The sequence below is a fragment of the Ovis canadensis genome, chromosome 18, assembly GCF_042477335.2.
Source record: "Ovis canadensis isolate MfBH-ARS-UI-01 breed Bighorn chromosome 18, ARS-UI_OviCan_v2, whole genome shotgun sequence".
Lineage (NCBI taxonomy): Eukaryota > Metazoa > Chordata > Mammalia > Artiodactyla > Bovidae > Ovis > Ovis canadensis.
This window is the reverse complement of record NC_091262.1, coordinates 45,902,617-45,929,455: the sequence shown is the minus strand read 5'-3', so window position 1 is coordinate 45,929,455 and position 26,839 is coordinate 45,902,617. Positions and strand designations below refer to the sequence as shown.

General features: G+C 40.3%; 1 protein-coding gene across 6 annotated transcripts in view; it reads left to right on the top strand.

The window, feature by feature from the left end:
* The window catches only part of PEAK1 (pseudopodium enriched atypical kinase 1), a 323,221-nt gene that overhangs the window by 248,444 nt on the left and 47,938 nt on the right, over window positions 1-26,839 (top strand). For all 6 annotated transcript variants that reach the window (XM_069560149.1, XM_069560146.1, XM_069560150.1 and 3 more), the window contains one exon: window positions 7,263-10,519. In XM_069560149.1, the coding sequence (XP_069416250.1) occupies window positions 7,377-10,519 (3,143 nt within the window). In that variant the 5' untranslated portion in view covers window positions 7,263-7,376. The remainder of the gene's footprint in view (window positions 1-7,262; window positions 10,520-26,839) is intronic.

The window sequence follows — 26,839 nt, the reverse complement described above, 5'->3', positions numbered from 1 at the left end:
CCCCTGTGTCTGTTTCCAGTATTTGTAGTCAACATGATCTAGTTTTTGCCATACTAAAATAAGGAAATCCTTTCAAGACCCCCTCCCCCATACTCCCAGCTCTTTCTTTCTTTTACCTCCCACTTAAACTTTGCCAAAAAGTTATCTAAAATTACTCTCTCTCATGCCTCTTCGACTCACCACAGTCTGCTTTCCATCCCTGCCACTGCACCAGAATAACCTGGGCTGAGATCACCAGTGAGCTCACAGTGCCAAGTCCAGTAGGCACATTCAAGTTCTCATTCTCTGTTACCTCTCAGCAGCATTTGAAGTACACACAATGAAATCTTATCTGGCTTCTATATCATTACACTTAGGGCTGTTATTTTTGAGTTTACTTTGGGGGATATCCTCTTCTCCCTGGTTCACCCACCAAGGCTACCTCCCAAGCTCACTCTGTTTTCTTTTTGGCCTAACTATTCTTGTGCTAGTAGTACCCAAACAGAAAAGAACAGCAGAATTCCCTTGTGTCCCAGACTTCTAAATTCAACTGCTTGCTCTGTAGTATGCAGGCTGATAAAATATGGACTCGTAATCTTTCCTCCAAATGTTATACCTCCTCCAGAATCATCCGTCTCAATAAATGGCCCCACAAATCACTTGAATACATAAACCTAAAACCTCAATGTCTAAAATCCAGGGTTTCATCATATACTTTTATCCACTTTTCCTGAAGCTACATTCTCATACAGGTCCTTGCCATATCTTATTTTGCCCACAACTGCTCTTTAAATAGTCTCCTGGCCTCTTGGCCTCTTGTACTATTCTCCCCCAGTCCATTCTCTATACAGCAACCAGAACTGTCTTTTATTTTTTTAAGTCAGATTTATTGAGGTTTGATTTATATATAGTAAAATGCCCTTTTTTAAAAGTATACAGTTCTATGAGTTGTGACAAATGCATGCAAGCATATAACCACCACCATACAATATTTGGATTGTTTTCAGTTTTTACCTGTCAACCTTAACATACAGTGTTTAGTGTAAACACAAGTTTTCATACCTGGAAATGTAATCGCTGGGTTACCTGGGAAGTTTATGTTTAACTTTATAACAAACTGCCAAACTGTTTTCTGAAGTGACTGAACTATTAGCATTCCCACTAGCACTGGTAAGAATCTCAATTGCTCCAAATCACATCCTCCTTAACCCCAGTTTTTGGTTTTAACTTATTTTAATTATTCTAATAGATGTATGGCAGTACTTACTGTAGTTTTAATTTGTATTTCTGTATGACTAATGATATTTAACATCTTTCCCATGTTTATATGCAATCCATTTACCTTTGGTGGAGTATCTGCTCAAATCTTTTGCATTTATTTTTATTGGATTTGTTTTCTTGAATTTTGAAAGTTCTTTGTATATTCTGGATACAAAGTCCTTTGTTAAATTTGAACATTGCAAAAAAATTCTTATCTGTGGCTTGTCTTTTCATTCTCTTATCAGTATCTCTTATCAACACTAAATTATCAGTTTTTTCGCTATGGATCATGCATTTAGTGTTGTATCTAAGAACTCTTCTTATACCAAAGTTGCAAAGAATTTTTCCTATATTTGCTTTCAAAAGTTCTGTAGCTTTACATTTTATACTTAAATCTGTGATCCCTTTTGAATTCATTTTTGTGTGTGAGATGTGACTATGAATTAAGGTTCATTTTTTTGCCTATGGATATCCAGTTTTTCTAGCACATTTGTTGAAAGGTATCCTTTTCATTTTTATCAAAAATCAATTAACTATATTTGTGTGGATTTATTTCTGGTCTCAGTTCTCTTCTATGTCTGTTCTGACCTATATCCAGGATCAGTAACCTTTTTCTTTAAAGAAGCAAATCATAAATATTTTAGGTTTTGCAGGTGAAAAAGCAGAAACCAAGATATTATTATGTAGGCACTTGTATAACAAGAAAGAAAATACATTTCCATGAAATTCGTTACAAAATTCAAAATGCAAAAATTGAGGATAGGTTTTTTTTTTTTTTTTTTGTAAGACAGCTCTGTTTAAGAAGAAGAATGGAATTCTGTTTTAGGAGAGGCATAAATAGTTTGACCTAAGATCAACAATGATTAATTTTGCTTCATTCAGGTTCAGAATTAGTGTTTCCTGTCATCTAAGTTGATTACAAATATTTGTTTATTGATGCATATCTGTAATGAAATTTCACATATTTTTACCTTTGAAAATGTTTTTCATACAAGTGATTCATGTGGCAGTGGAAATGAAGTTTAGGGAGTGGGGAAAAGTAGTGCAAAGTGATGAGGGTGCTACATGGTCTGTCATAACTACTCAGTTCTCCATTGTAGCACAAAAACCACCGTCAGTACAGTTCAGTCCAGTCACTCAGTCATGTCCAACTCTTTGCAACCCCATGGACTGAAGCACGCCAGGCTTCCCTATCCATCACCAACTCCTGCAGCTTGTTCAAACTCATGGCCATTGAGAGTGTGATGCCATCCAACCATCTCATCCTCTGTCGTCCCCTTCTCCTCCTGTCTTCAATCTTTCCCAGCATCAGGGTCTTTTCCAATGAGTCAGTTCTTCACATCAGGTGGCCAAATATTGAAGCTTCAACATTAGTCCTTCTAATGAATATTCAGGACTGATTTCCTTTAGGATTGATTGATTTGATTTCCTTGCAGTCCAAGAGACTCTAAGGAGTCTTCTCCAACGCCACAGTTCAAAAGCACCAATTCTTTGCTGCTCAGCTTTCTTTATGGTCCAGGTCTCATATCATACGTGACTACTGGAAAAACCATAGCTTTGACTAGATGGACATTTGTCGGCAAAGTAATATGCTTTTTATATGCTTTTTAATATACTGTCTAGGTTGGTCATAGCTTTTCTTCCAAGGGGCAAAGGTCTTTTAATTTCATGGCTGCAGTCACTATCTGCAATGATTTTGAAGCCCAAGAAAATAAAGCCTGTCACTGTTTCCATTGTTTCCCCATCTATTTGCCATAAAGTGATGGGACATGCCATGATCTTCGTTTTTTTGAATGTTAAGTTTAAAGCCAGCTTTTTCACTCTCCTCTTTCACTTTCAAGAGGCTTTTTAGTTCCTCTTCACTTTCTGCCATAAGGGTAGACAATATGCAAACAATTGGACCTGGCTATGTGCCAATAAATTCTGAAAGAGATGGGCATACCAAACCACCTGACCTGCCTCTTGAGAAATCTGTATGCAGGTCAGGAAGCAACAGTTAGAACTGGACATGGAACAACAGACTGGTTCCAAATAGGAAAAGGAGTATGTCAAGGCTGTTATATTGTCACCCTGCTTATTTAACTTATATGCAGAGTACATCATGAGAAACGCTGGGCTGGAAGAAGCACAAGCTGGAATCAAGATTGCCAGGAGAAATATCAGTAACCTCAGATATGCAGATGACACCACCCTTATGGCAGAAAGTGAAGAGGAACTAAAAAGCCTCCTGATGAAAGTGAAAGAGGAGAGTGAAAAAGTTGGCTTAAAGCTCAACATTTAGAAAACAAAGATCATGGCATCTGGTCCCATCACTTCATGGGAAATAAATGGGGAAACAGTGGAAACAGTGTCAGACTTTATTTTGGGGGGCTCCAGAATCACTGCAGATGGTGATTGCAGCCATGAAATTAAAAGACGCTTACTCCTTGGAAGAAAAGTTATGACCAACCTAGATAGCATATTAAAAAGCAGAGACATTACTTTGCCGACTAAGGTCCATCTAGTCAAGGCTATGGTTTTTCCAGTAGTCGTGTATGGATGTGAGAGTTGGACTGTGAAGAAGGCTGAGCACCAAAGAATTGATGCTTTTGAACTGTGGTGTTGGAGAAGACTCTTGAGAGTCTCTTGGACTGCAAGGAGATCCAACCAGTCCATTCTGAAGGAGATCAACCCTGGGATTTCTTTGGAAGGAATGATGCTGAAGCTGAAACTCCAAAACTTTAGTCACCTCATGCGAAGAGTTGACTCATTGGAAAAGACTCTGATGCTGTGAGGGATTGGGGGCAGGAGAAAAAGGGGACGACCGAGGATGAGATGGCTGGATGACATCACTGACTCGATGGACGTGAGTCTGGGTGAACTCCGGGAGTTGGTGATGGACAGGGTGGCGTGCTGTGATTCATGGGGTCGCAAAGAGTCGAACAGACTGAGCAACTGAACTGAACTGATGTGCCAATAAAACTTCATTTATGGGCACTGAAATCTGAATTTCATATAATTTTGACTTGTCACAAAATAATTCTTTTTAATTTTTTTCAACCATTTAACAATTTTAAAAACATCTTTAGCTTATGAGCATACAAAAACTTGCAATAGACTAGATTTGCCCTATGGGTTGTAATTTGTTTATCCCATTTCTCTCATCTATACATATTTCTATCCTTTTGCCAGTTCTACCTTGTCAGGATTACTATAGCTTAAAAGTCTTAAAATCTGGTAATATGAGTCCTGCAGCTTTGTTCTTTTCTGAAATTATTTCTGGCTATTTTAGTTTCTTGGCCTTCCTATATACATTTTAGAATCAACTTGATGATTTCTACAAAAAATCCTCTCAGATTTTGGTTGGAATTACATTGAATCTGAAGAGGAACTTGGGGAGAATCGACATCTTAACAACACTGAGAGAACTTGATGTATTTCTCTGTTTATTTAGAGCTTTGATCTCTTTAATCAGTCTTTTAGTTTTTTGCATTTCGATTTTGCACATACTGTATTAGACTTATACCTAAGTATTTCAGGTTTTTTGGTCAAAGCTGTCTTTTTTAAATGTAGATTATGTCATCTTGTTTCCTTGTTTAAAACCCTCTGCTGGGTTCCCACTGCCCGTAGGAAACTCTATACTTTAAAAGGCTATAAAAGGCCCCATGTGATCTGGACCCTGCTCTCTTTTTCAGCCTAATTTTATGCCTTTCTTCCCCTTGCTCAAAATGTTTCAGTCTAAGAATACCAAGAAGTAGTTTTATCAACTAAAGTATATAACTTTCAGAACATTTTAAAGAGTAAATAAATACTTTCAAACAAACACTTGAAAATATATTTTAACTTTATTGAAAAAAGACATTCCATGATCTCCAGCAAAGAAGGAACTTAGATTCTGGCCAAGTCATTGGACTCTCTGTGTGGAATTCTTTGATCTTTGTCTGCATTTCTTCCACTGAGGCAGAGTGCTCTGTGAGTGTTGTTTACAAGGGATGTAGCTTTGTATATATTAGCTAAAAAAAAATGTTCTTTCCTTTCTTATAAATGTGCTGAAACTTGACGAAAGGCTGTGTTTCTGACAAACCAAAGACACTGGTTGCTGTCATTGTCCATGAATGAAGTTAAACTTTCCAGCTATTAAAATAGTTCTTACATGTACATGCCCACTGCCAGGTTTATTATAATATCCAAAGTGGAAATGTAAGATTGTAGTAGGAAGGTTTGTAGCACTGTGCCAAAGAGAGAGACGAGAGAGAGAGAGCCACAAGATTTTTCTTTTAAGATAAGCCTCAAACTAGCACATTTAATCAACCAGTGTTTATCCAGCTCCTTGCTATTGTTGTTTAGTTGCTAAGTTGTGTCTTAACTCTCTGTGAGCCCATGGAATGTAGCCCACTAGGCTCCTCTGTCCATGGAATTTCCCAGGAAGAATACTGGAGTGGGTTGCCATTTCTTCTCCAGGGGATCTTCCTGACCCAGGGATCAAACCTGTGTCTCCTGTTTTGGCAGGCAGATTCTTTGCCACTGAACCACCAGGGAAGCTCATCCAACTCCTTACATTAGACATATAGAAATGAATAAGATATAGCCCAGGCTTTAAAAAGTTCAAAAACTAGTGAGAAAATAGACAATTAAAAGTGAAAGTGCTTGTTCATGGAGATATGTCTAAGTGACTTTGATGGTACCAAGGAGAAATGAGTAGCCCGGTGGGATTTAGAGTTTGAAAAGACTAGTTGATTTTTAAGACATAAGGTTAGAAGGGAGGCAAGGACTATATCCTAAATACCTAAGAGGCTTGTATTTCATCCTGTAACTCAGAGGTTCCAACACCTCAGTGTACATAGAATTACCTGGAGACCTTGTTTAAAGATCAGATTCCTAGACTCTTCCCTAAGAGAATGACTTTGGGTGTTTCCCCAGGTGGTTCTTACCCATCTAGCAACCCCTATCTGACATTTTTGGAGCCAATGCATTAGGTAATATTGAACCACAGAATAGTTAAGCTAGGTAATATGGTGATCATATTAGCATTATAGAAAAAAATCTGATAATAGTAGAGAATGGTGGAGTCACTTGAGAATTCACTAAATGCAAATTCTGATGCAGTAGGACTGGGATTGAACTTTAGATACTACATTTCTAACAGCCTTCAAGATGATGCTGATACTGCTCTACTAAGGACCACAGTTTGAGTAACAAAGGTAGAGAGGTTAGATTGGGATGGGGTGAGGCTACTGGCATGGAGATCAGTTAACAACCTATTGCAGGAATCTAGGCAAAAGATGGTGAGTATCTGAACTACCAGCAGTGTCTGGTAATAGGAAGGGGTGCCAGTGAAATGTAATAGATAAAGTTGGCAAGACTAATTTACAGAAGGATTTAGGATGTGTAGTTAGACGTGAGGGGAGAGGTGTCAAGAATGATCTGAAGATTGAAGCTTAGCTATCTAGGTAGATGATAGTGACAGTAGCTGAATTAGGATAAAGACAGAGGAAGAAGGTGGCCTGGAGGGTAGAGGAGGGCTGGTTAGAGTATAAAAGCATCTTAACAGTTGAGAAAACGATTAGTCCTGGATGCATTGTGTTTGAGGAGTCTATGAGGTATCCAAATGATGCCAAATGATGCCAAACGATTAGTCCTGGATGCATTGTGTTTGAGGAGTCTATGAGGTATCCAAACATAAAGGGTAGGCAGAAGAAGAGGAACCCACAATGGACTAAGAAGTTTTAGGTTGGAGGATAACAGAAAGAATGGTTTCATTTCCAGGAGGGGAAGCTCACATATCACTGTCACAGAGACATCAAATGAAATATTATATATACTTGGTTCAGTGAGAATGTATAAAATTATGGTTTAAAAACTAGCATAACATTTTGAAATGCTAGTTAACTAAAGAGAGTTCATAAAGTGCCCAAATTGGTTTATTTCTCAGTCTTTTGATTTAAGGAAAGTTGGAGCCAATATTTTCTAATTATTCATCATAATAAATGTCATAGTACCTTTTCCATTCAGATTTTCTTCTTCTCTCCCCCTTCCACCATCAGGTTGATCATACTTAGAAAAGCTGCTAAGGAACACAGGAGAGGTGAAAACTAACAGATGAAAGTTTTGCCATGCACTGAAAGGAGAGCATTGTCTGTGAAGTTCTATTTTTAAAAATGTCTGCTTGTAATACCTTTACTGAACACGTTTGGAAACCTGGTGAATGCAAGAACTGTTTTAAACCTAAAAGTTTACACCAGCTACCCCCAGACCCTGAGAAGGCACCCATCACCCATGGCAATAAAACTAATGCCAACCACAGTAACAACCACCGTATCAGGAACACTGGAAACTTCCGGCCTCCTGTGGCTAAAAAACCCACTATCGCTGTGAAGCCCACTATGATGGTGGCAGATGGGCAAAGTGTGTGTGGTGAGCTTAGCATACAAGAACACTGTGAGAATAAACCTGTCGTCATGGGATGGAACCGAAACAGGATGGCCTTGAATCAGAAACCACTTAATAATAATAATGAAGATGATGTTGAAGGATTTAGCCATGTCCCTAAGCCTTATGGGAATAACGATAGTGCAAAGAAGATTTCAAATAACAACAATGGACTAACTGAGGTGTTAAAGGAGATAGCAGGCTTGGATACCACCCCTCAAATAAAAGAAAATGAGACTAACTCCAGAGAGACATTCTTAGGAAGAATAAATGATTGCTATAAACGATCCCTGGAAAGAAAGCTTCCACCAAGTTGCATGATGGGTGGGATGAAGGATACTCAGGGCAAGCATGTTATTCTGAGTGGGAGCACAGAAGTGATCAGTAATGAAGGGGGTCGATTCTGTTACCCAGAGTTTTCTAGTGGTGAAGAGAGTGAGGAAGATGTGCTTTTGAGTAACATGGAGGAGGAGCATGAGAGCTGGGATGAGAGTGATGAAGAACTGCTGGCCATGGAGATTCGCATGAGAGGGCAACCTCGCTTTGCCAACTTTCGCGCAAACACTTTGTCTCCTGTGCGATTCTTTGTGGACAAAAAATGGAATACCGTCCCCCTGCGAAATAAATCTCTGCAAAGAATCTGTGCTGTAGACTATGATGACAGTTATGATGAAATCCTGAATGGTTATGAAGAGAATTCTGTGGTCTCCTATGGACCAGGAAGCACTCAGAGCATGGTGTCATCTGACTCCACATCCCCAGATTCCTCTTTAACAGAAGAATCACGTTCTGAGACAGCCAGCAGTTTATCCCAGAAGATCTGTAATGGGGGAATTGCTCCTGGTAACCCAGGAGAGTCTAAGGACGTAAAGGAAAGTGAGCCCAATTTTGAAAGCCTCTCTGGTAATGATCAGGAGAAGGACTCCTCACAAGCCTCTAAAAGCTCAGTAAAAGTTCCAGAGACACACAAAGCAGTCCTTGCTCTCCGATTAGAAGAGAAGGATGGCAAGATTGCTGTACAGACTGAGAAGCCAGAAAGTAAAGCCTCTACAGATATTGCTGGGCAAGCAGTAACCATAAACCTTGTTCCTGTGGAAGAGCAAGCAAAGCCCTACCGAGTTGTGAATCTGGAACAGCCTTTGTGCAAGCCGTATACTGTCGTGGATGTGTCAGCAGCCATGGCCAGTGAGCACCTTGAGGGCCATGCTAACAGTCCCAAGACTAAAAGCTCATCTTCTACTCCAAACTCTCCGGTGACATCACCTGCATTGACATCAGGACACATAAGTGCCCATTTCCAAAAATCCAGCGCCATCCGCTACCAGGAAGTATGGACTTCCAGCACCAGTCCACGACAGAAGATACCGAAGGTTGAATTAATCAGCAGTGGGACTGGACCGAATGTCCCTCCAAGGAAAATCTGTCACAAATCAGCACCTACTTCACCCACAGCTACAAATGTTTCCTCCAAAACCATCCCTGTGAAGTCACCCAATTTGTCTGAAATAAAATTTAACAGTTATAACAATGCCGGTATGCCACCTTTTCCAATTATCATTCATGATGAGCCAACTTATGCTCGGAGTTCCAAAAATGCTATCAAAGTTCCCATTGTAATCAATCCAAATGCGTATGACAATCTAGCCATTTACAAGAGTTTTCTTGGAACCAGTGGAGAACTTTCAGTGAAGGAAAAAACCACAAGTGTAATAAGCCACACTTACGAAGAAATAGAGACTGAAAGCAAAGCATCTGATAACACTACTGGCAAACCCACTGAATGTCCCCAAGCTAAAGGGTTTTCAAACAGCACAGAGCGCAAAAGGGGCTCAGTGGCTCAGAAGGTTCAGGAGTTTAACAGCTGTCTTAACAGAAGTCAGTCTTCACCACAGAGAAGCTACAGTTCCAACCACAGCTCCCCAACAAAGCTCCAGAGAACCACTCAAGAACCTGTGGCCAAAACAGAAAGCACTCAGGAGCTTCAGGTGGTGGGCAGTAGCAGTAGCACCCGAGAGAAAGCGAGCACCGTGCTTTCTCAGATTGTGGCTTCTATCCAGCCCCCGCAGTCTCCTCCAGAAATGCCCCAGTCTGGCCCTAAAGCTTGCAGTGTGGAAGAGCTTTATGCAGTTCCTCCTGATGCCGGGGCTGCTAAGACTACACCCAAGGGTACACCAGTGCGCCCCAAATCTCTCTTCATGTCCCAGCCCAGCGCTGAGGCTGAAGCACCTCAGACCACAGAAAGTCCCACCACCAAAGCACAGAAAGATCCACTCACAAAGCCAGTCACCACCCCTCCCTCCAAATTAGTGACGAACCCCCAAAGCGATCCACCAGCCCCTTTTCCCCCACCACGCTCGACTTCCTCCCCTTACCATGCAAGTAACCTTTTGCAGAGGCATTTCACCAACTGGACCAAGCCAACCAGCCCGACCAGGTCAACGGAAGCTGAATCAGTTTTGCACTCTGAAGGCAGCAGGCGGGCAGCTGATGCAAAACCTAAACGCTGGATCTCATTTAAAAGTTTCTTCCGCCGTCGGAAAACAGACGAGGAAGACGACAAAGAGAAAGACAGGGAGAAAGGAAAACTGGTGGGCCTGGATGGCACAGTCATCCACATGCTGCCACCTCCTCCAGTTCAGCGCCATCACTGGTTCACAGAGGCAAAAGGAGACCCCAACGAGAAGCCAGCCATTGTCTTCATGTACAGGTGCGACCCTGCCCAAGGCCAGCTCAGCATGGATCAGAGCAAAGCCAGGGCAGAGCAGTCAGCAGTCACAGAGAAGGGTGGAGCAGAGGAGGGGTCACTACAGGACTCAGAGAAGAAGAAAAGGAGTCATTCATCTCCATCACAGATTCCTAAGAAAATTCTCAGGTATGTAAAATTGACTTGTGGAATATAGGAATTTTTTAAAACATATTTTCAGTTGCTGAGTTTTTTGCATCTTTAAGGTTGTACGAAAGCTATTTTTGTTTTGTAAATACCACTCAGTGGCCATCATCTATCTTTATAACTGCATTCCAAGAGTAGAATATTATTAAAATGATCGTATTGCATTGGACAAGTTTTATGGCCCTGGATCTTTAGCTAAAGTAGCCTGCTGCATTCTGGTAAATGCAGAGGAATTTTAACATAGAAAAACAAATTTGTAATACTTTACTAGCAGTAAATAATATGTTACTTTGAAATGCTATAGTAGTATGAGGAAGAAACAAGATAAAATGAATAAATGGTGATACTATTCTTTACTTCACTGTAAGTGAAATCAAACTCTTTAAGCAATTTGTTTTTTTGGCTTTCATTAAGATGTTATGTCTATATGGATTATTTTTTAGGGGAATATTTGTTGTTTTTACTTCTATCTCTTTCTGTCCTATTTCATGTGTCGTGGAAAGGTTGGGGAAACGGCAAGCTGTTTATAGTTTTTTAACATGTAGGCGAAATAAGAGAAGTTAGTTTTTGAGATTGAGACCAAGTGGTATAACTCTCAATCCAACTAGGCAAACTGCACACGCATACCAGTTATCTAAGCATCAGTTTGCTTTAATACCCAAATACCTGTCTGTTGATCACCTACCCTTTATAAGTCATATCCCAAGTATTTATATCAAATCCTTATAATAGCCCTATAAGCTGAAAATCAGAGAAATTAAGAATTGGCCAGATTCACTCAGCTAGCAGTTGTCAGAGCCCAGAATTCAAACCCTGATCTGTCTCACTCTACAATTTTTATTCTTCCTATAATGTGGCATTGTTAATGTACATAGAATCAAACAAAATTTTTATACTTTCACTTATAATCACTCACATAAACATTTATGTTTAGGAAGTGTATGGTTTTTTTCTTTCTCATTTGTATTTTAAGCAAATGTACTTCCAATAAGAATAAGGAACTGCTATCCAGGTTTGTAACAAATGGGATGATTTCCTTGTATCCCCTGCCCTTTTTACTCTTACAAAGATACGCCCTGAGTATTCCATTCATCTGATTCTGAGTCTTCCTGCCTCTTGATTTACAGTGAGCCTTCTTTCCCAGGTCTGGCTTTCTCCCAGCAAAGACAGAAAACTCTGGTTCAGGACAGAGTCTCATCAGCTTTTCTTTAGAAAAATGTAAATAAAAATCAGCCTTTAATGCCTTCATTTCTTCTAGCAAAATGCCAGGAAATTTTATATATATTCTTTGCTAAAATAAGCTTTTTATACATGCCTGCAACTAGTTGTCAAAATGCTAAGAAGTTACTATTTTCGTTAAATCCATGTAATAACAAAGCAAGTAGAATAAGGGTAATACATCCTTGTGAAGAATAGTCTTGTCATTGGTAGCTGAAAGTAGATGATAGAATATTGTACTCCAGTAGTAATAGAACACATGTATTGCAGGTTGCTGTTTCATTTAGAAAAGAAGCAATTTCAACAGTACATGGCTGGAGTTACCTATGACAGAATGGCAGATGGTTCATGAAAATCAATAAATGTCTTTACTCCTCATTAAGTATGGTTGTGGTGTGTTTATCCACATCCTGGAAGGCAGAGTCAAGGAATAATTTGGCTTCTGTTTGGTGAAATGAGATTCTCTACTTCGGCTGCCTGGCCACCATATGTGGGGGTGAGGGTTGCCTGGACCCTTGGCATGGCAGACCTCTTGCTAAACAGCTTATGTTGTCAAAGGTTTGCTTGCATATAGGCCAATCATAACTTCTACAATGTATTAGTTCTTTATAGGTCAGTCAGTCAGTTCAGTTGCTCAGTCATGTCCGACTCTTTGCGACCCCATGAATCACCGCACACCAGGCCTCCCTGTCCATCACCAACTCCCAGAGTTCACTCAGACTCACGTCCATCGAGTCAGTGATGTCATCCAGCCATCTCATCCTCAGCCGTCCCCTTCTCCTTCTGCCCCCAATCCCTCCCAGCATCTGAGTCTTTTCCAATGAGTCAACTCTTCCCATAAGGTGGCCAAAGTACTGGAGTTTCAGCTTTAGCATCATTCCTTCCAAAGAAATCCCAGGCCTGATCTCCTTCAGAATGGACTGGTTGGATCTCCTTGCAGTCCAAGAGACTCTCAAGAGTCTTCTCCAATACCACATTTCAAAAGCATCAATTCTTCGGCCCTCAGCTTCTTCACAGTCCAACTCTCACATCCATACATGACCACAGGAAAAACCATAGCCTTGACTAGATGGACCTTAGTCGGCAAAGTAATGTCTCTGCTTTTTAATATGCTATCTAGGTTGTTCATAACTTTCCTTCCGAGGAGTAAGCGTCTTTTAATTTCATGGCTGCAGTTACCATCTGCAGTGATTTTGGAGCCCAAAAATATAAAGTCTGACACTGTCTCCACTGTTTCCCCATCTATTTCCCATGGAGTGATGGGACCGGACAGGTAGCATCCACTTATCCAAAAGATACAGCGCATTTACCGCACTGGTTGTCAGGTTTAACCATACATCTCAATAACTGGAGGACTATTGAAACACAAATTGTCGGCCCAGGCCCCCAGAGTTTTTTGATTTGATAGGTCTGAGTTGGGTCCTTCTAACAAATTCCCAAGTGATGGTGATGATACTCATCCTGGGGCCATACTTTGAGAACCACTGGTCTTCCTCCCATTTTCAAGATATGTACTATAGTTTAAATAAAGGAATTTTGAGGCATTAAGCTTTTAGATGCACACTGGAATTTTCACATTTCATAATGTCCCAGACTAAGTAGAAAAAGAGGTATGAGTGTTAAACAGGTTTTTTCTAAAAAAAACTTTGGAGAGTTTAAAACTTGAATACTCATGTTGAAAAATATACACCATTTGCTTTTTCAGTAATTATTTCATTTACTTGGATACACCATTAGTATTTACTTGAAGCAACTTTGAGAGGAAAAACATTACTGTCAAATGTCAACATTTGTGTTTCCAGCTTGATGGCAATGTGATCATTAAATTACCATCCCACGGCTGGGAACACATTGCTGGAAGAAATGGAAATGCAAGTTTTTCTATAAGTAAATGAAGATTCCAAATCTAAATGGCACATAAAGAATAAAAAGTACTGTACCAAAGGCCAAACCCTAGGCTCTGAAAGATGAAAGACTTTGTAGAGCCTTGCATTATGAGTTGAGATTTTTTACTAAGTTCATTTATTTGACTGTTCAAGGGACATAAGTTAAATATCTGAACTGTGCTGTCTGTGTGCCATAGGGATAAACAGGGGTAAAGATTACCATACCGCTGAAATAGTGGGAGTGGGTTTGACTTCAGCTTCAGCTGTCTGTCTGGACCTTCAGTCTGTAATTAATTTGGGGATATAATAGTAACATGTAAAAGACTTAGCACAGGGTCTGGCACATAGTAGGTGCTTAAAAATATTACTAGACCCTCTGCCCTCAATGTGATAAATGCTCAACAATGTAAGCTCAGAATGGCACAGAAGCGCAAAAACCAGAGTGATTAAATCAGCTTAAAAGACATGAAGTCAGCTTCTCAGAAATGAAATACAAACCAGATATTAAATGACAAATGAGATTTTGCCAGCTGGCTGACGAAGACACTGTAGGCAAAGGAACAATATATGCAAAGTCACAGAGATGATGATGGCAAACAGAAGCAGGACAGGTGACTGGAAAAGAATAATGAATAAAGCAGTGGTTCTTCAGATGTGGTGCATGCAAGGTCAAATAGTGACCATGAAAAAGTCACCATTTTCATAATAATACCAAGACATTATTTGTCTTTTTCAGTATGTTGACATTTGCACTGAAGATGCAAAAATGATAATGGGTAAAACTGCTTAGACCTGTGCGAATCAAAACCGTGGCACCATATGGCACCAGTAGTTTTAGAAAAACAAACATCAGTTTTACTTAAGAATGTCCTTGATGAGGTAGTACATCGTATTAAATCTCAACCCTTGAGTATGTATCTGTTAAAAAATTCTGTGTGATAAAATGAAAAGTACACAGAAAGTCCTTATGCTGCATACCAAAGTATGGTTGTCTCAAGGAAAACCACTTGCTAAATAGTTGAAGTTTCAAAATTTGAATTACAAAGCTGAACTAGCCTCCTTTTTATGGACCATCTTAAAAGAACAAGTGGCAGACCAGCTGTGGTATTCAGAATTGGGTGTTTGGCAGATATTTTCTTACGAATGAGCATAGTGAGCCTATTACTTCAAGGAAAACAACTGACAGTGTTTCTCATCCGTGATAAAATTCATGCTTTCACACAAAAATAAGAATTTTTGAAAACTTGTATCTGCTACCATGACAGCCTCATAATAGTTAAGCATTTTTTTCTGATGAGATTGCTGGTGGCATTAGCAAAAAAGATTTTTTTAATTATAAAATGAAATGTGTCAACATTTGAAAGATCCACATAACTCAGTGAACCAATTACTTCCAAATGATCCCATTTAGGATGTTACAGAATTATGCAAGAGTAAAAGATCTATTGAAACTGCAAGTTAAACCAATGAATTTAATGTAACTGAGGACAAAAAGTTCATTGATACGGTTTGAGATTCCGTATTGCAAGTAACTTTTAAGCAACTATCACTTAACCAAGGTCCGGTATAGTACCAAAGAAGAATAGCCAAGATTATCTAGAGGACTATTAATGCTCCCTTGCCACCTACATACATGGATGTGACCAGATATTTTTCATGTACTTCAACCAGAGCAACATATCAGAACAGATTGAATGCAGAGGCATATGTGAGAATTCAGTGGTCTTCTATAAAGCCATAATATTAAAGAGGTTTGGAAAAAATGTATTATTTGGGTTAATATTTAAAGGTTTACTGTTTTTAAATGAATTAATCATTTTTTAATTTTTCAGTTTTAACTTCTAATAAAATAAATGTCAATAGCTGTAATCCACATAAACAAAGAGCCCTTACAGTTCTCAATAAGTTTTAAGAGAACCAAAAGTTTGAGAACTGCTAAGAAAGACTGTGAAGAACCTTGCATACTACTTTGAAATATTTGGCCTTTATGTTATAGATTTTGTAGCAGAAACAGCTTTCAAGGGGGAAAGTAGAGTGATCTAAAAACTCTTCCGGCAGTAGTATTAAAGGTGAGTCAGAAGTAGAAGATGTTGGTGACAGCAATACCAGTCAAATTTTGGCCCAAGAATGTATCCATAGTCATCATTTCTATCCAGCTAGTCTGGATCAAGAGAAATTAATTTAGTGGTTAGTCAGGTCTGTCACCAGGTTTTTAGAAGCACTAGCTTACCTACCATCTCTGCAACTCTTTGGTATCCATAGCATGTCCATAATATTGTGTAGTGAGAAAAATGAATCACTGAAGTCAGACAAAGATTTGAATTCGAACTGTGCCACTTGTAATTGTGTGACTTTTGACTTCACCTCTCTGAGCTGAAGTTCCCCAGCAAGTACCATAGTGATGATAATACCTACCTTAAAGAGACATCACGAGGACTAAATAGGTATCTGTAAAGTATACAATACCTAGCAATATCAGTTGACTTCTTTACAGATTATGCTTAGGATATCAGAATTTAAGATAATTTTTGCTTAATGTTTTTCTCCAACATTCTATTCTTAGAATAAATAGCCAAGTGCTCTTTCTTAAATGTAAGCCCAGGCATATCCCCACACTGAAGGCCCTATATATGTGACCTCTGCCTACCTGATTGATCTTACCCTCTTCCTCATGTGCCTCTGGTTATTCTGGCTTTCTTTCTGAACGTCTTGTTTAAAATGTTGACTGTGAAATAGTTACCTCAGTACCACCTTTAATGGAGGACCACTTTTAATCCCAAATTTATTTACATCTCTCCATCTCTGCTTCTACCACTTATAATGGAGACCATAAATAAAATAGTTCCTTTCGATTTCTTGCTTGCTTGCTTGCTTGCTTTGGCCACACTGCACAACCTGTGGAATCTTAGTTCCCCAACCAAAGTTTAACCCAGGCCCTCGGCAGTGACTGCACAAGTCCTAACAAGTCCCTGAACCACTAGGAAATGCCCCTTATTCTATTTTAAACTTTTTATGAAAGAAAATTCTAAACACATACAAAGGTAGATTCATAAAATGAACCACCACTTACCCTAAAACCGCACAACAGTTACCAATTTATGGCCAATCTTGTTTCACCCAGACCTCATCCCATTCCCCCCATTATTTTGAAGTAAATATCAGGCATCATTTCATTTGTAAATATTTCAATATGTATCTCTAAAAGATAAAGGTTTTTTTTTTTCTCCTTGTAACCATGTGCCAAAAGAATTCCTTAAACTTTTAGTGGCTAACCCCTAGCTAAACATCATCTGGTATCAAGATTTTAAATATTATGTATATTCTTTTGACTCCTACGTTTATATCTCCATTTCTGGTCTCTTCCCCTGTGATTCACGTGAAAGTGAAAGTCACTCAGTGGTGTCTGACTCTTTGCAACTCCCTGCACTATTACAGTCCATGGAATTTTCCAGGCCAGAATACTGAAGTGGGTAGCCTTTCCCTTCTCCAGGGGATTTTCCCAACCTACAGCTATCCATTTGATATCTCCACTTAAACAACTGGACGTCTCAAATGAAATGTGTCCAAAACAGAACTCTTGATTTTTCCCTACAAATCTATTCTACCCCAAGCCTTGCCTTGCTAAACGGTCCCACCATCCATCTAGTTGCTCAGATTAGAAAACTAGGAGTCATCTTTGATTCTTCTATTCCCCTCATCCCCTACATCCAAAATATCACCAAGTGCTGTGACTCAACCTCCAAAACATATCACAAATCTATTTACTTCTCTCCATCTCCGCTTCTACCATGCTTGTCCAAGCCACCATTTCTCTCACCTGGCCTACTAAAGTGTTTTCTTAATTGATCTACCTGCCTAATCTCTCACCCCTTTTAATCTAATTTCTCTGGAACAGCCATGTATTCTTTTCTTTTTCTTTTTTTAATGTATTTATTAGAGGATAATTGCTTTACAATATCATGTTGGTTTCTGTATATCAACATGAATCAGTCACAGGTATACATATGTCCCCTCCCTCCTGACTCCCACCCTATCTCACCCCTTTAGTTTGTCACAGAGCACAGAGTTTGAGCTCCCTGCATCACACAGCAAATTACCACTGTTTATCTGTTTCACAATGGCACCCCACTCCAGTACTCTTGCCTGGAAAATCCCATGGACGGAGGAGCCTGGTGGGCTGCAGTCCATGGGGTCACTAAAAGTCGGACACGACTGAGCGACTTCACTTCCACTTTTCATTTTCATGCATTAGAGAAGGAAATGGCAACCCAGTCCAGTGTTCTTGCCTGGAGAATCCCAGGGACGGGGGAGCCTGGTGGGCTGCCGTCTATGGGGTTGCACAGAGTTGGACACGACTGAAGCGACTTAGCGGCAGCAGCAATGTATACGTATCAGTGCTACTCTCTCGAGTTGTCCCACCCTCTCCTTCCCCCACTGTGTGCACAAGTCTGTTCCCTATGTATTCATCTCCACTGCTGCCCTGCAAATAGCTTCATCAGTACCATCTTTCTAGATTCCAGGTATATGCATTAATATATGATATTTATCTTTCTCTTTCTGACTTATTTCACTCTGTATAATAGTCTCTAGGTTCATCCACCTCATTAGTACTGACTCAAATGCATTCCTTTTCATGGCTGAGTAATATTCCTTAGTATATTTTTTTTTTAATGCAAATTGCATTGTTTCAACACAGTGAAAGAAGTCCCTACATAATCTGACCTCTAACTACTGGTATAACCTGTCTCTTACTCACCACATTGCTCATGAACTTCTCCCAATAGGAGTTTTCTTTCTGTTCTTCAAACATGCCAAGCCTAATTCCCTTTTTATCAGCTGTTCAGTCTGTTTGGTATGCTTCTTTCAGATCTTGGCATGGCTGGTTCCTTGTCATTTAGCTCTCAAGTTAAATGTCACTCCTTCAGAAAATTCTTCACTGGCTACTCAATCATAAAAAACTGCCCCCACCCTCAGTCACTCCCAATCACATCACATCATCATTTTTTATTTTAGATTTATTCACATGTTTATCACTTTAAAAAAACTCTTCCATCTTTATTTCATTCTTCCTTTCTGGATTCAATTTACTTCCTCCCAAGGAATCCCCTTTTAGTAGTCTTTTCCATAAACTGGTAATAAGTTCTTGATTATTGACTGAAATTGTTATTTATTCCATGATTGATAGACAGTATCTATTGCCAGTCACATACATGTTTTTAAAAATTTAACTCAAGGTACTTCCCTGGTGGTTCAGTTGTTAAGACTCTGTGCTTCCACTGCAGGGGTTGTTTGTTGCTGTTGTTTAGTTGCTAAGTCACATCCATCTCTGTGACCCCATGGACTGTAGCCCACTGAGCTCCTCTGTCCATGGAATTTCCCAGGCAAGAGTACTAGAGTCGGTAGCCATTCCCTTCTCCAGGGGATCTGCCTGACCCGGGGATCAAACCTGCGTCTCCTACTTGGCAGGCAGATTCTTTACCACTGTGCCACCTGGAAAGTCCCCTACTGCACAGAGCACAGGTTCAGTCCCTGGTTGGGGACCTAAGATTCTGTGCTGCTAAGAGTCCATACTGTGCTGCTCAGCCCATGAAAGAAACAAAAATTAGCTTAAAATTTTTATTTCTAATCAATTAGAAAAACGATCAATGACTGAGAAAATAATGATAACTTGCCTAAAATAACTATAACACTCTCAACTGAAGTTAAGGATACCATTTGCCCCCTGAAATGGCCTCTTGAACTTTTGTTACTGAACTCAAGCTTGCTCTGCTTGTTGCACGTGGAGCCAATGAATCCAAGGAACGAGGTGTTGAAGCAAGGAATATAACTTTATTTGGAAAGCTGGCTGACCAAGAAGATGGAAGACTAATGTCTCAAAATAACCATCTTGTCGGGGACTGGATACCAGGTTCTTTTATGGATCAAAGATGGGGGGAGATAAGGAAACAAAGTAAAAAGACCATTTGATCCTTGCAGATATCTCCTAGGATGGCAAATCTTAGGCTGGGGGATGTGTTAGTTTCTTGCAGTCATTTACAGGTAGCCAGGGTCAAATGATCTCTCAGTAAGCTAAAAAAAGACACCTTAGTTTAAGGGTCAGACAGAGGGGACAGGGTTCACTGAAGCAGGCCATTATGTATGATTATAATAACAAAAGTGGCAAAAAAGAAAAAAACAAGGGTTAAAGTCAAATAAACAAATCCAGCATAGAAGAGTCAAAATTGACTCTTCCCTATTACACTTTGACTAACCTTTCTAGCTCCACCAGCCCTGAACATCATGTTCCTAGTTAGCAAACAACCCTATCATGTACTCTTGGATACCATGTAAGTCCAGTTTCTCTGGGAGTCCCAGAATAGTTCAGGAATCCAGCTCTGCCTCATAGTGCTGGGATTTTATCCAAACTGCAGCAGCTTCCATTGTGGACAAGCAGATTAGGTTTGGCACACCTTTGCTCTCCTAGAAATGCTAGTCATCTATATACACCTTCTTATACCCTTCCAGGACCTTTTTGACCTTCTTAGAGTCCTTAGAATTCAGCTATATTCCTCGATAATGCAGAAGTCAATCCTTAGAGGCCCTCTAATCCACTCCAAGGTTCAGGGGTATAGATCAGGAATTGGCAAACTATGAACTGTGGGCCACATCCAACCTTCTACCTGTTTCTATAAATGACGTTTGATTGAAAAACAGCCACACTTATTTTTTTACATATCTACAGCTGCTTTTGCACCATAATAGCAGGGTTGTGTGTGTGTGTGTGTTAGTTGCTCAGTCATATCCGACTGTTTGCAACCCCATGAACTATAGCTCGCCAGGCTTCTTTGTCCATGGAATTCTCTAGGCAAGAATACTAGAGTGGGTTGCCATTTCCTTTTCCAAAAGCAGGGTTGAATAGTTGCAAAAGGTACACATGGACTGTAAAGTCTAAACTATTTACTATTTGACCTTTCATAGCAAAGTTTTCTGACCCCTGGACTAAACTATAATATCTGATTTGTCTGTAGTCATCAGGCATGCTGGTGGCCCGGTGGCCGTTCTGGCCAAATGCTAGACATGTTTGCTGCTCACTACAGTAACCAGGGTCTGAGTCTCTTAATATACATAAGTGTATGCGCATGGAGTATGGACAGAGAAATTCAAATACTTCCTAGATTATGATACAATGTGATGTCCTTCTCTGGAAAATTCAGCTAGAAGCTTGAATTTTTTTTTAATGTTTATGCTCCAGTTATCTCTCTCTCTCTTTTGATATGGACAATCTTTTTTTTTTAAAAAAAAATTTTAACACTTTTAAAAATTGAAGAATAGTTGATTTACATTGTATTAGTTTCAGGTGTGTTCCAGTTATGTCTTAATTTCCATTATCTCTACTCTTTGCTAAGAGAACTTGTCAAAGTCATCTTTTCCTGCTTAGGACCAAACTGGCCTTGAAGACCAAGTTCCTATTTCTCATAAAGAAAAGAACTGGAGACAGAAGCTGAAAGTAATTGCTTGTTCTCCTGATCATGTTCTTTGCTCTAAAGAAACTTCTGGACTGTCAGCATCTATAAACATCATATCTGCATTTGCTGACCTATTGTTCCTGAAGTTTAGATGAGTTCATAAGTCCTTACTATTGAATTTTTCAATAATCCTCTTTTAGAGAAAATGGATGAATATCTCATTTTATTGTAATCAAAGAATGATACAGGATGGTTGTGGGGTGGTCTTCAGAGAGCTTTATGTTCCTTTCCCTTTGGGGAGGTGATTAAAAATCCAGAGGATTAAATTGACTTGTTTTAAGTCTCATAATGAACGTAGTCCAAAGTGAAGACTCAAACTGAAAACTCCCCTGTTTGTCAGGTCAGCTTTGTTTCCTTGTTCGCCTAATGATTCTGAAGTCAAATATCAGTATCTTATTATATAATTCTCAATTTTCATTCATGTTATCTCAGTTGTGCCAGTATCTCTGATAGTGCATTCTTCCTATTTTATTGGAAACTGAAAACAGAGAGGCTCATTGATAGTCCCAGGACCACTCTGCAAGTAGGTGGCAGAGCCAGACTCTGACTTCAGAGATTTTTGGCCTCTGAGTACCTTTTGCTGCACTCCTTGGGTGATTATTGAGTCTGCTGGAGTCTATCGTGTCCTTTATAAAGTCAGCCTGAGTGCAAGAAGGCAAGCTGTGACCACTAAGGGCCACAGTGAGGTGTGCTGGTGCACTGACTTCAAGCAGTCTTGACGGACTCAACATTGGCACAGCTGCTCACGCTCTTCAGAGCACTTCCTGTGAATTTCCTAGTTCATATACGCTCCTGTAAATGTCACTACACCCATTTTATAGATGAATAATGGGAGACAGGGACAGACTAGCACTGGTGGCAGGGCTGAAATTAAACCTGAGTTTCTAATTTCTTGGTCTTTATTCAGACCTCTAGGCCAGTTTTCAGTCAGTGATTACTTAATATAACTGCAGTCGAGTATTGATTAGAGTCATCAGGTGATATTTAAAGGTTTAATTTCAGGACAAGCAGTTTATCCTCATATGGTGCCTTTATAATGGTGATTTGTTAGTAGCAGGATGAAGGACTTGCCTGAAAAAAAGCAAAGTGATGAGAGTGGAGCATGCTGATCAGCTCCCCACAGCAACTCCTAGTTATCATGGAGGGAAACAGCATCAGGAATCAGCCACTGGCCTTTTCGTGCTACTGGTGCATGGAGAAGCTCCATTCTTCACCAGGGAAGATACCCTGTTCCTCTGCCTTCCAAACTGTGGAGAGGAACCCCCTCCCTTTGGATGCTCCTCATTGGAACCTGTCCTAGTCCCGTCCTCCATAGTGATACCAGCAGAAATTTTGCTGGGAGCCGTGTGGACGCAGATCCTGGTGCCATTCTCTGGTGCCCTGCTGCCCAGACCCCTCCTGATTGGGTTTATTCAGCACCCATTTACTGAGTGCTTTCTGGGCTCCTCAGTCCTTGCTGCCTTAGCTTGGGCTCCATAACAACATCCCCCTAGACAGTTGACTTAAACAGCAAAGATTTGTTTTCTCACAGTTCTGGAGGCCAGAAGTCCGAGATTAAGGTTCCAGCCGATTTGGTTTCTGGTAGGGGCTCTCTTTCTGACTTGATGACTACTTTCTCACTGTGTCCTCCCTTTCCTCCTTAATAGGTACAGAGAGAGAAACCAAACTCTCTGGTGCCTCTTCTTAAAAGGACACAAATCCTCTCTAACAGGGTTAGGGTGCCCTATCCTTACGACCTCATTTAATATTAATTATTTCCTTAGTGGCCCTCATCTCCAACTGCAGCCACCCCAAGGTTTAGGGTTTCCACATATGAATTTGGAGCAGATACAGTTTATAACATCTGCCATGGGTGTTCAGGGAAGGAAGTGTCCTCATGGACAATAAGACATCATGGGTAATTGAGATTTGAATAGTCTCAATTACTGGCTGAGTTTGGAATAGATGGAAAGAAGAAGGGAGGCAGCTCTAAGAGGGGAGAGCAGGTACACAGAGATAAAGAATATGGTGTATCCAATGTACGATGTCAATGCATTGTCTGAAGTTGAAGGATTGGGTCTCAGAAAGTTTGAAAGAAAGATGAAAACATATGTTGCAACCTCATAGTGAAGGGCTTTGAAGTCCTACAGGTGGTCTGGACCTGACCTCAACACCTGACCACAGGACCTATGGCTGATGTAGAACAGAGGAATAGCAGAATGAAAGAGAGATTTTAAGAAGAGTCCCCTGCAGGGTGAGTAGAAAGTACAGGTGCTGTGGTCTGTCTTGGAGCAGCTTTTTCAGCCAAAGGTGCCTGGCTTTTGTGTTCACCTCTGACCTCTAGGTTGTTGTTTTTTGTTGGGTTTTTTTTTTGACCTCTGTTAATGTGAAGAACTGAGATAGTGCTACATGTTGGGAGACTTGACTTACTGCTGGTGTCACAGGTGCCATTTCCTGTGTTCAGAGTGGTCTTCAGCCAACCAGGCCTTCTAATAAAAATCAGAAATGTCATACTAGGCTGTATCCTCATTTCCTAACATGTTGCAAGTTTGTATAATTGCACTCTAAGAATAAACCTCAAAAGATAAGGATTGGTCCCAAAGCACTCCCTCCCTTTTGTAATAGCCTGTTATGAATCTCTCACCTGTGACTACTTAAATTATTTTATTTCCCCTGTTCAGCCATATCACTTCTGAGCAATGGTGCTCCTTTACTAAAAATTTTCCTCCTCACTTCTTACATTTTACTCCTTTTATACTTAATTTCCTGCTCCTCTCTGCAGAGAGGGAGGCAGTGAAAAACAGCTTCTTAAATTGTGGCCGTAGGATGAACTGCTCAGAATCATGTGGGGTGTTTGTATAAATGTAGATTTCTGGGTCAAACCCCAGAGCTGTAAAATCAGCCCCTCATGGTGGGGGGCCGGAAATCTGCATCTTTAACAAGCAATTCTTAGCCATGTTAATAACAATTGGCATAGTATGTTAGAACATAGGCTTTGAAGTTATTCAGACCTGGATTTGAATCCTGCTTTCACCACTTATTCCCTGGTGGCTCAGTGGTAAAGAACCCACTGGAGATGTGGGTTCCATCCCTGGGTCACGAAGATCCCCTGGAGAAGGAAAGGGCAACCCAGTATTCTTGCCTGGAGAATCCCCATGGACAGAGGAGCCTGGCAGGCTACAATCCATGAAGTCAAGAGTCAGACACGACTGAGCGATTTTCACTTCCATTGTTCAGCACTTATTAGCTCTGTCATCTGGATCTGGGACAAGTTACTTGAGCTCTGCTTCTTAGCTTCCTCACCCATAAACTGAGAGGCAGAATTTGTTTAGAGCACAGACTAGAGCTGAAATGTCAGGTTTGAACCTCAGCTCCACCAGGTGCTAGCTGTGTTACCTGAGGCAGATAACTAAATCACTCTTGGCTTAATATTTCTTCATTTGTAAAACAGAAATAATCACCTATATGACTTAAAAGGACTGATGTTAAGTGTTAGAAAGGAGGGCAAGGGAAGGGATTTTTATATCCCCGGAATACATTTGGCAATATGTGGAGACTATTTGGTTGTCACAACTGGGGAAGCAGAGAGTGACTCCAGTACCTATGGGTTAGAGAGAGGGTAAGAGATGTTAGTGTGACCCTACTATGCACAGGACAGCCCTCCACTACCAAGAACTACTTGGACAGAATATCAACAGTGCCACTTTGAGAAACATGGCTTAGAATAGGGACATAGTAAGTACCATGTAAGTTTTGGCTGCTCTTATCATTCACTGTTATGGGAATAACAACTCTTACTCAGGATTACTGTAGGAGATATATATTTTAAGCCCACAGTATCTAGCAGTCAGCAGGTGTAGACGTTAGTGGTAGGGGTTAATATTAGGAAGCCAAATATCTATAAACACAGTCTTTCACACACTAGAACAGCTCCCATTTAAAAAAATCTTTTAGCCATGTAAATAATAACTTTGTTTAGAATGTTTCAAAAGAACGCAGCTGTAATCATTAACACCCTACATTTCAATGATAGCTTCTTTCTCTTCAAAACCCTTTTATCTCTCCATAATCAAGCATTTATTGTTGAATCTTCACAGTGCACCAGGCTTACCTAATAGTACCAGTGTGGCAGCAAGAACACGTTAGAGTTGCGTAGTATTGAATTCAGATCCTGGCTCTCTCACCTGAGTGCACACGTAACCATTTTGGTGGTGTTGTTAAGTCACTAAGTCATGTCCGACTCTCTAGCCTACCCTAAGACAGTTCATTTCACTTTTTTCAGTCTCAGTTTCCCCATGTGTAAAGTGAGAAATAATCACCTTTACCTCTTGAGGTGTTCCTGTGAGTTAAACCGAAAAGTGTGCAGCTTGTACTGGGTAGCATTGGAGTAGGGCCTGAGAAGTGCTGGTTCCCTTTCCCTCCTGACATCCATCCTGCTAGTGAGCCAGCTGTGTTCTGGAGAGTGTAGGGTACATAATCATCTCACTCCTCTGACTCAAAGGGCAAATGGGCAGTTGAGGGAGATAAGAGGAAATTGGGAAAACGTACAGTGACTTGCTTCTCCAGTGCTTCTGGGCATGTGGGAAAAGTCCAAGACCCAGAGATGACTGTTCCATATCCTCCTTAGGTTAGTCTTATTGAGGGGCCTATGGATATTTTCTTCTAACACCTTGCCTCCCCAGGAAACAAACATCAATATCCAATCCCCTTCTTTAGAAGTGAGCTAAGGCCAAATGGTGATGCTGCAAAGCTCCTACCACACCTCTGTGATTGAGAAGTGAAGTGAAGTGAAGTCGCTCAGTCATGTCTGACTCTTTGTGACCCCGTGGACTGTAGCCTACCAGGCTTCTCTGTCCATGGGATTCTCCAGGCAAGAGTACTGGAGTGGTTTGCCATATCCTTCTCCAGGGAATCTTCCCAACCTAGGGATCGAACCCAGGTCTCTTGAATTGCGGGCAGACGCTTTAACCTCTGAGCCACCAGCTTAGGCTGGTTATTGAGAAAGGCAGCCCTATTTAATTGTGCTTTTCCGAGATTAATTTATCTTTTCTGTTAATTTGTACAGGTGCCATTCTGACTTTGTATTTCATAGGATTTTAAAACTGTAATTTTTCTTACTATTATGAAGGTGACAGTGATGTACTGTGGCCTGTGTTCTTATCTACTTTGCTGTCTTACAGTCTGGTGCCTTGAAGACACTTTTAATTTGCTATTCACATTTGTTAAAGAAAAAAAAAGGTGAAACTGTGCAGTGTCTGGAAATTAGAGTCTATTTAAGACCTTGCACATGGCCAATCTTCCCCATCCCAAGACCTAGCCACTTTATTCACACCAGGAGGAGTTACCTTCGTCTGACCAGACTAGGTTGGACATATTAGCAAGAATTCATCAGATCTCAGTTAAAGGTTAATCTCAGTTCAAGATAAGAAGTTTGAAGTTTTTCAGTTAAAGACTACAGAAGGCTTAGTGGAAAATTGGAGACACTAAGATAGTGATCAGTGGATACAACACTTTTCTACCTGAGAATGCCAGTAATTGGGAAGTGTAGCAAAATCAAGTTGATGACCTGAAAACTAAGATAAGATTGAGAAATGTCATATTGGTGGGGGGTCCTAGAGGCAGAAAGACAGGAAGAAATGGAGTTCCCCCCACCTCTTTCAATAGATAAAGAGTATGGGATTCAATAACTTTGAGCTTTCCTCCTCATGTCGATT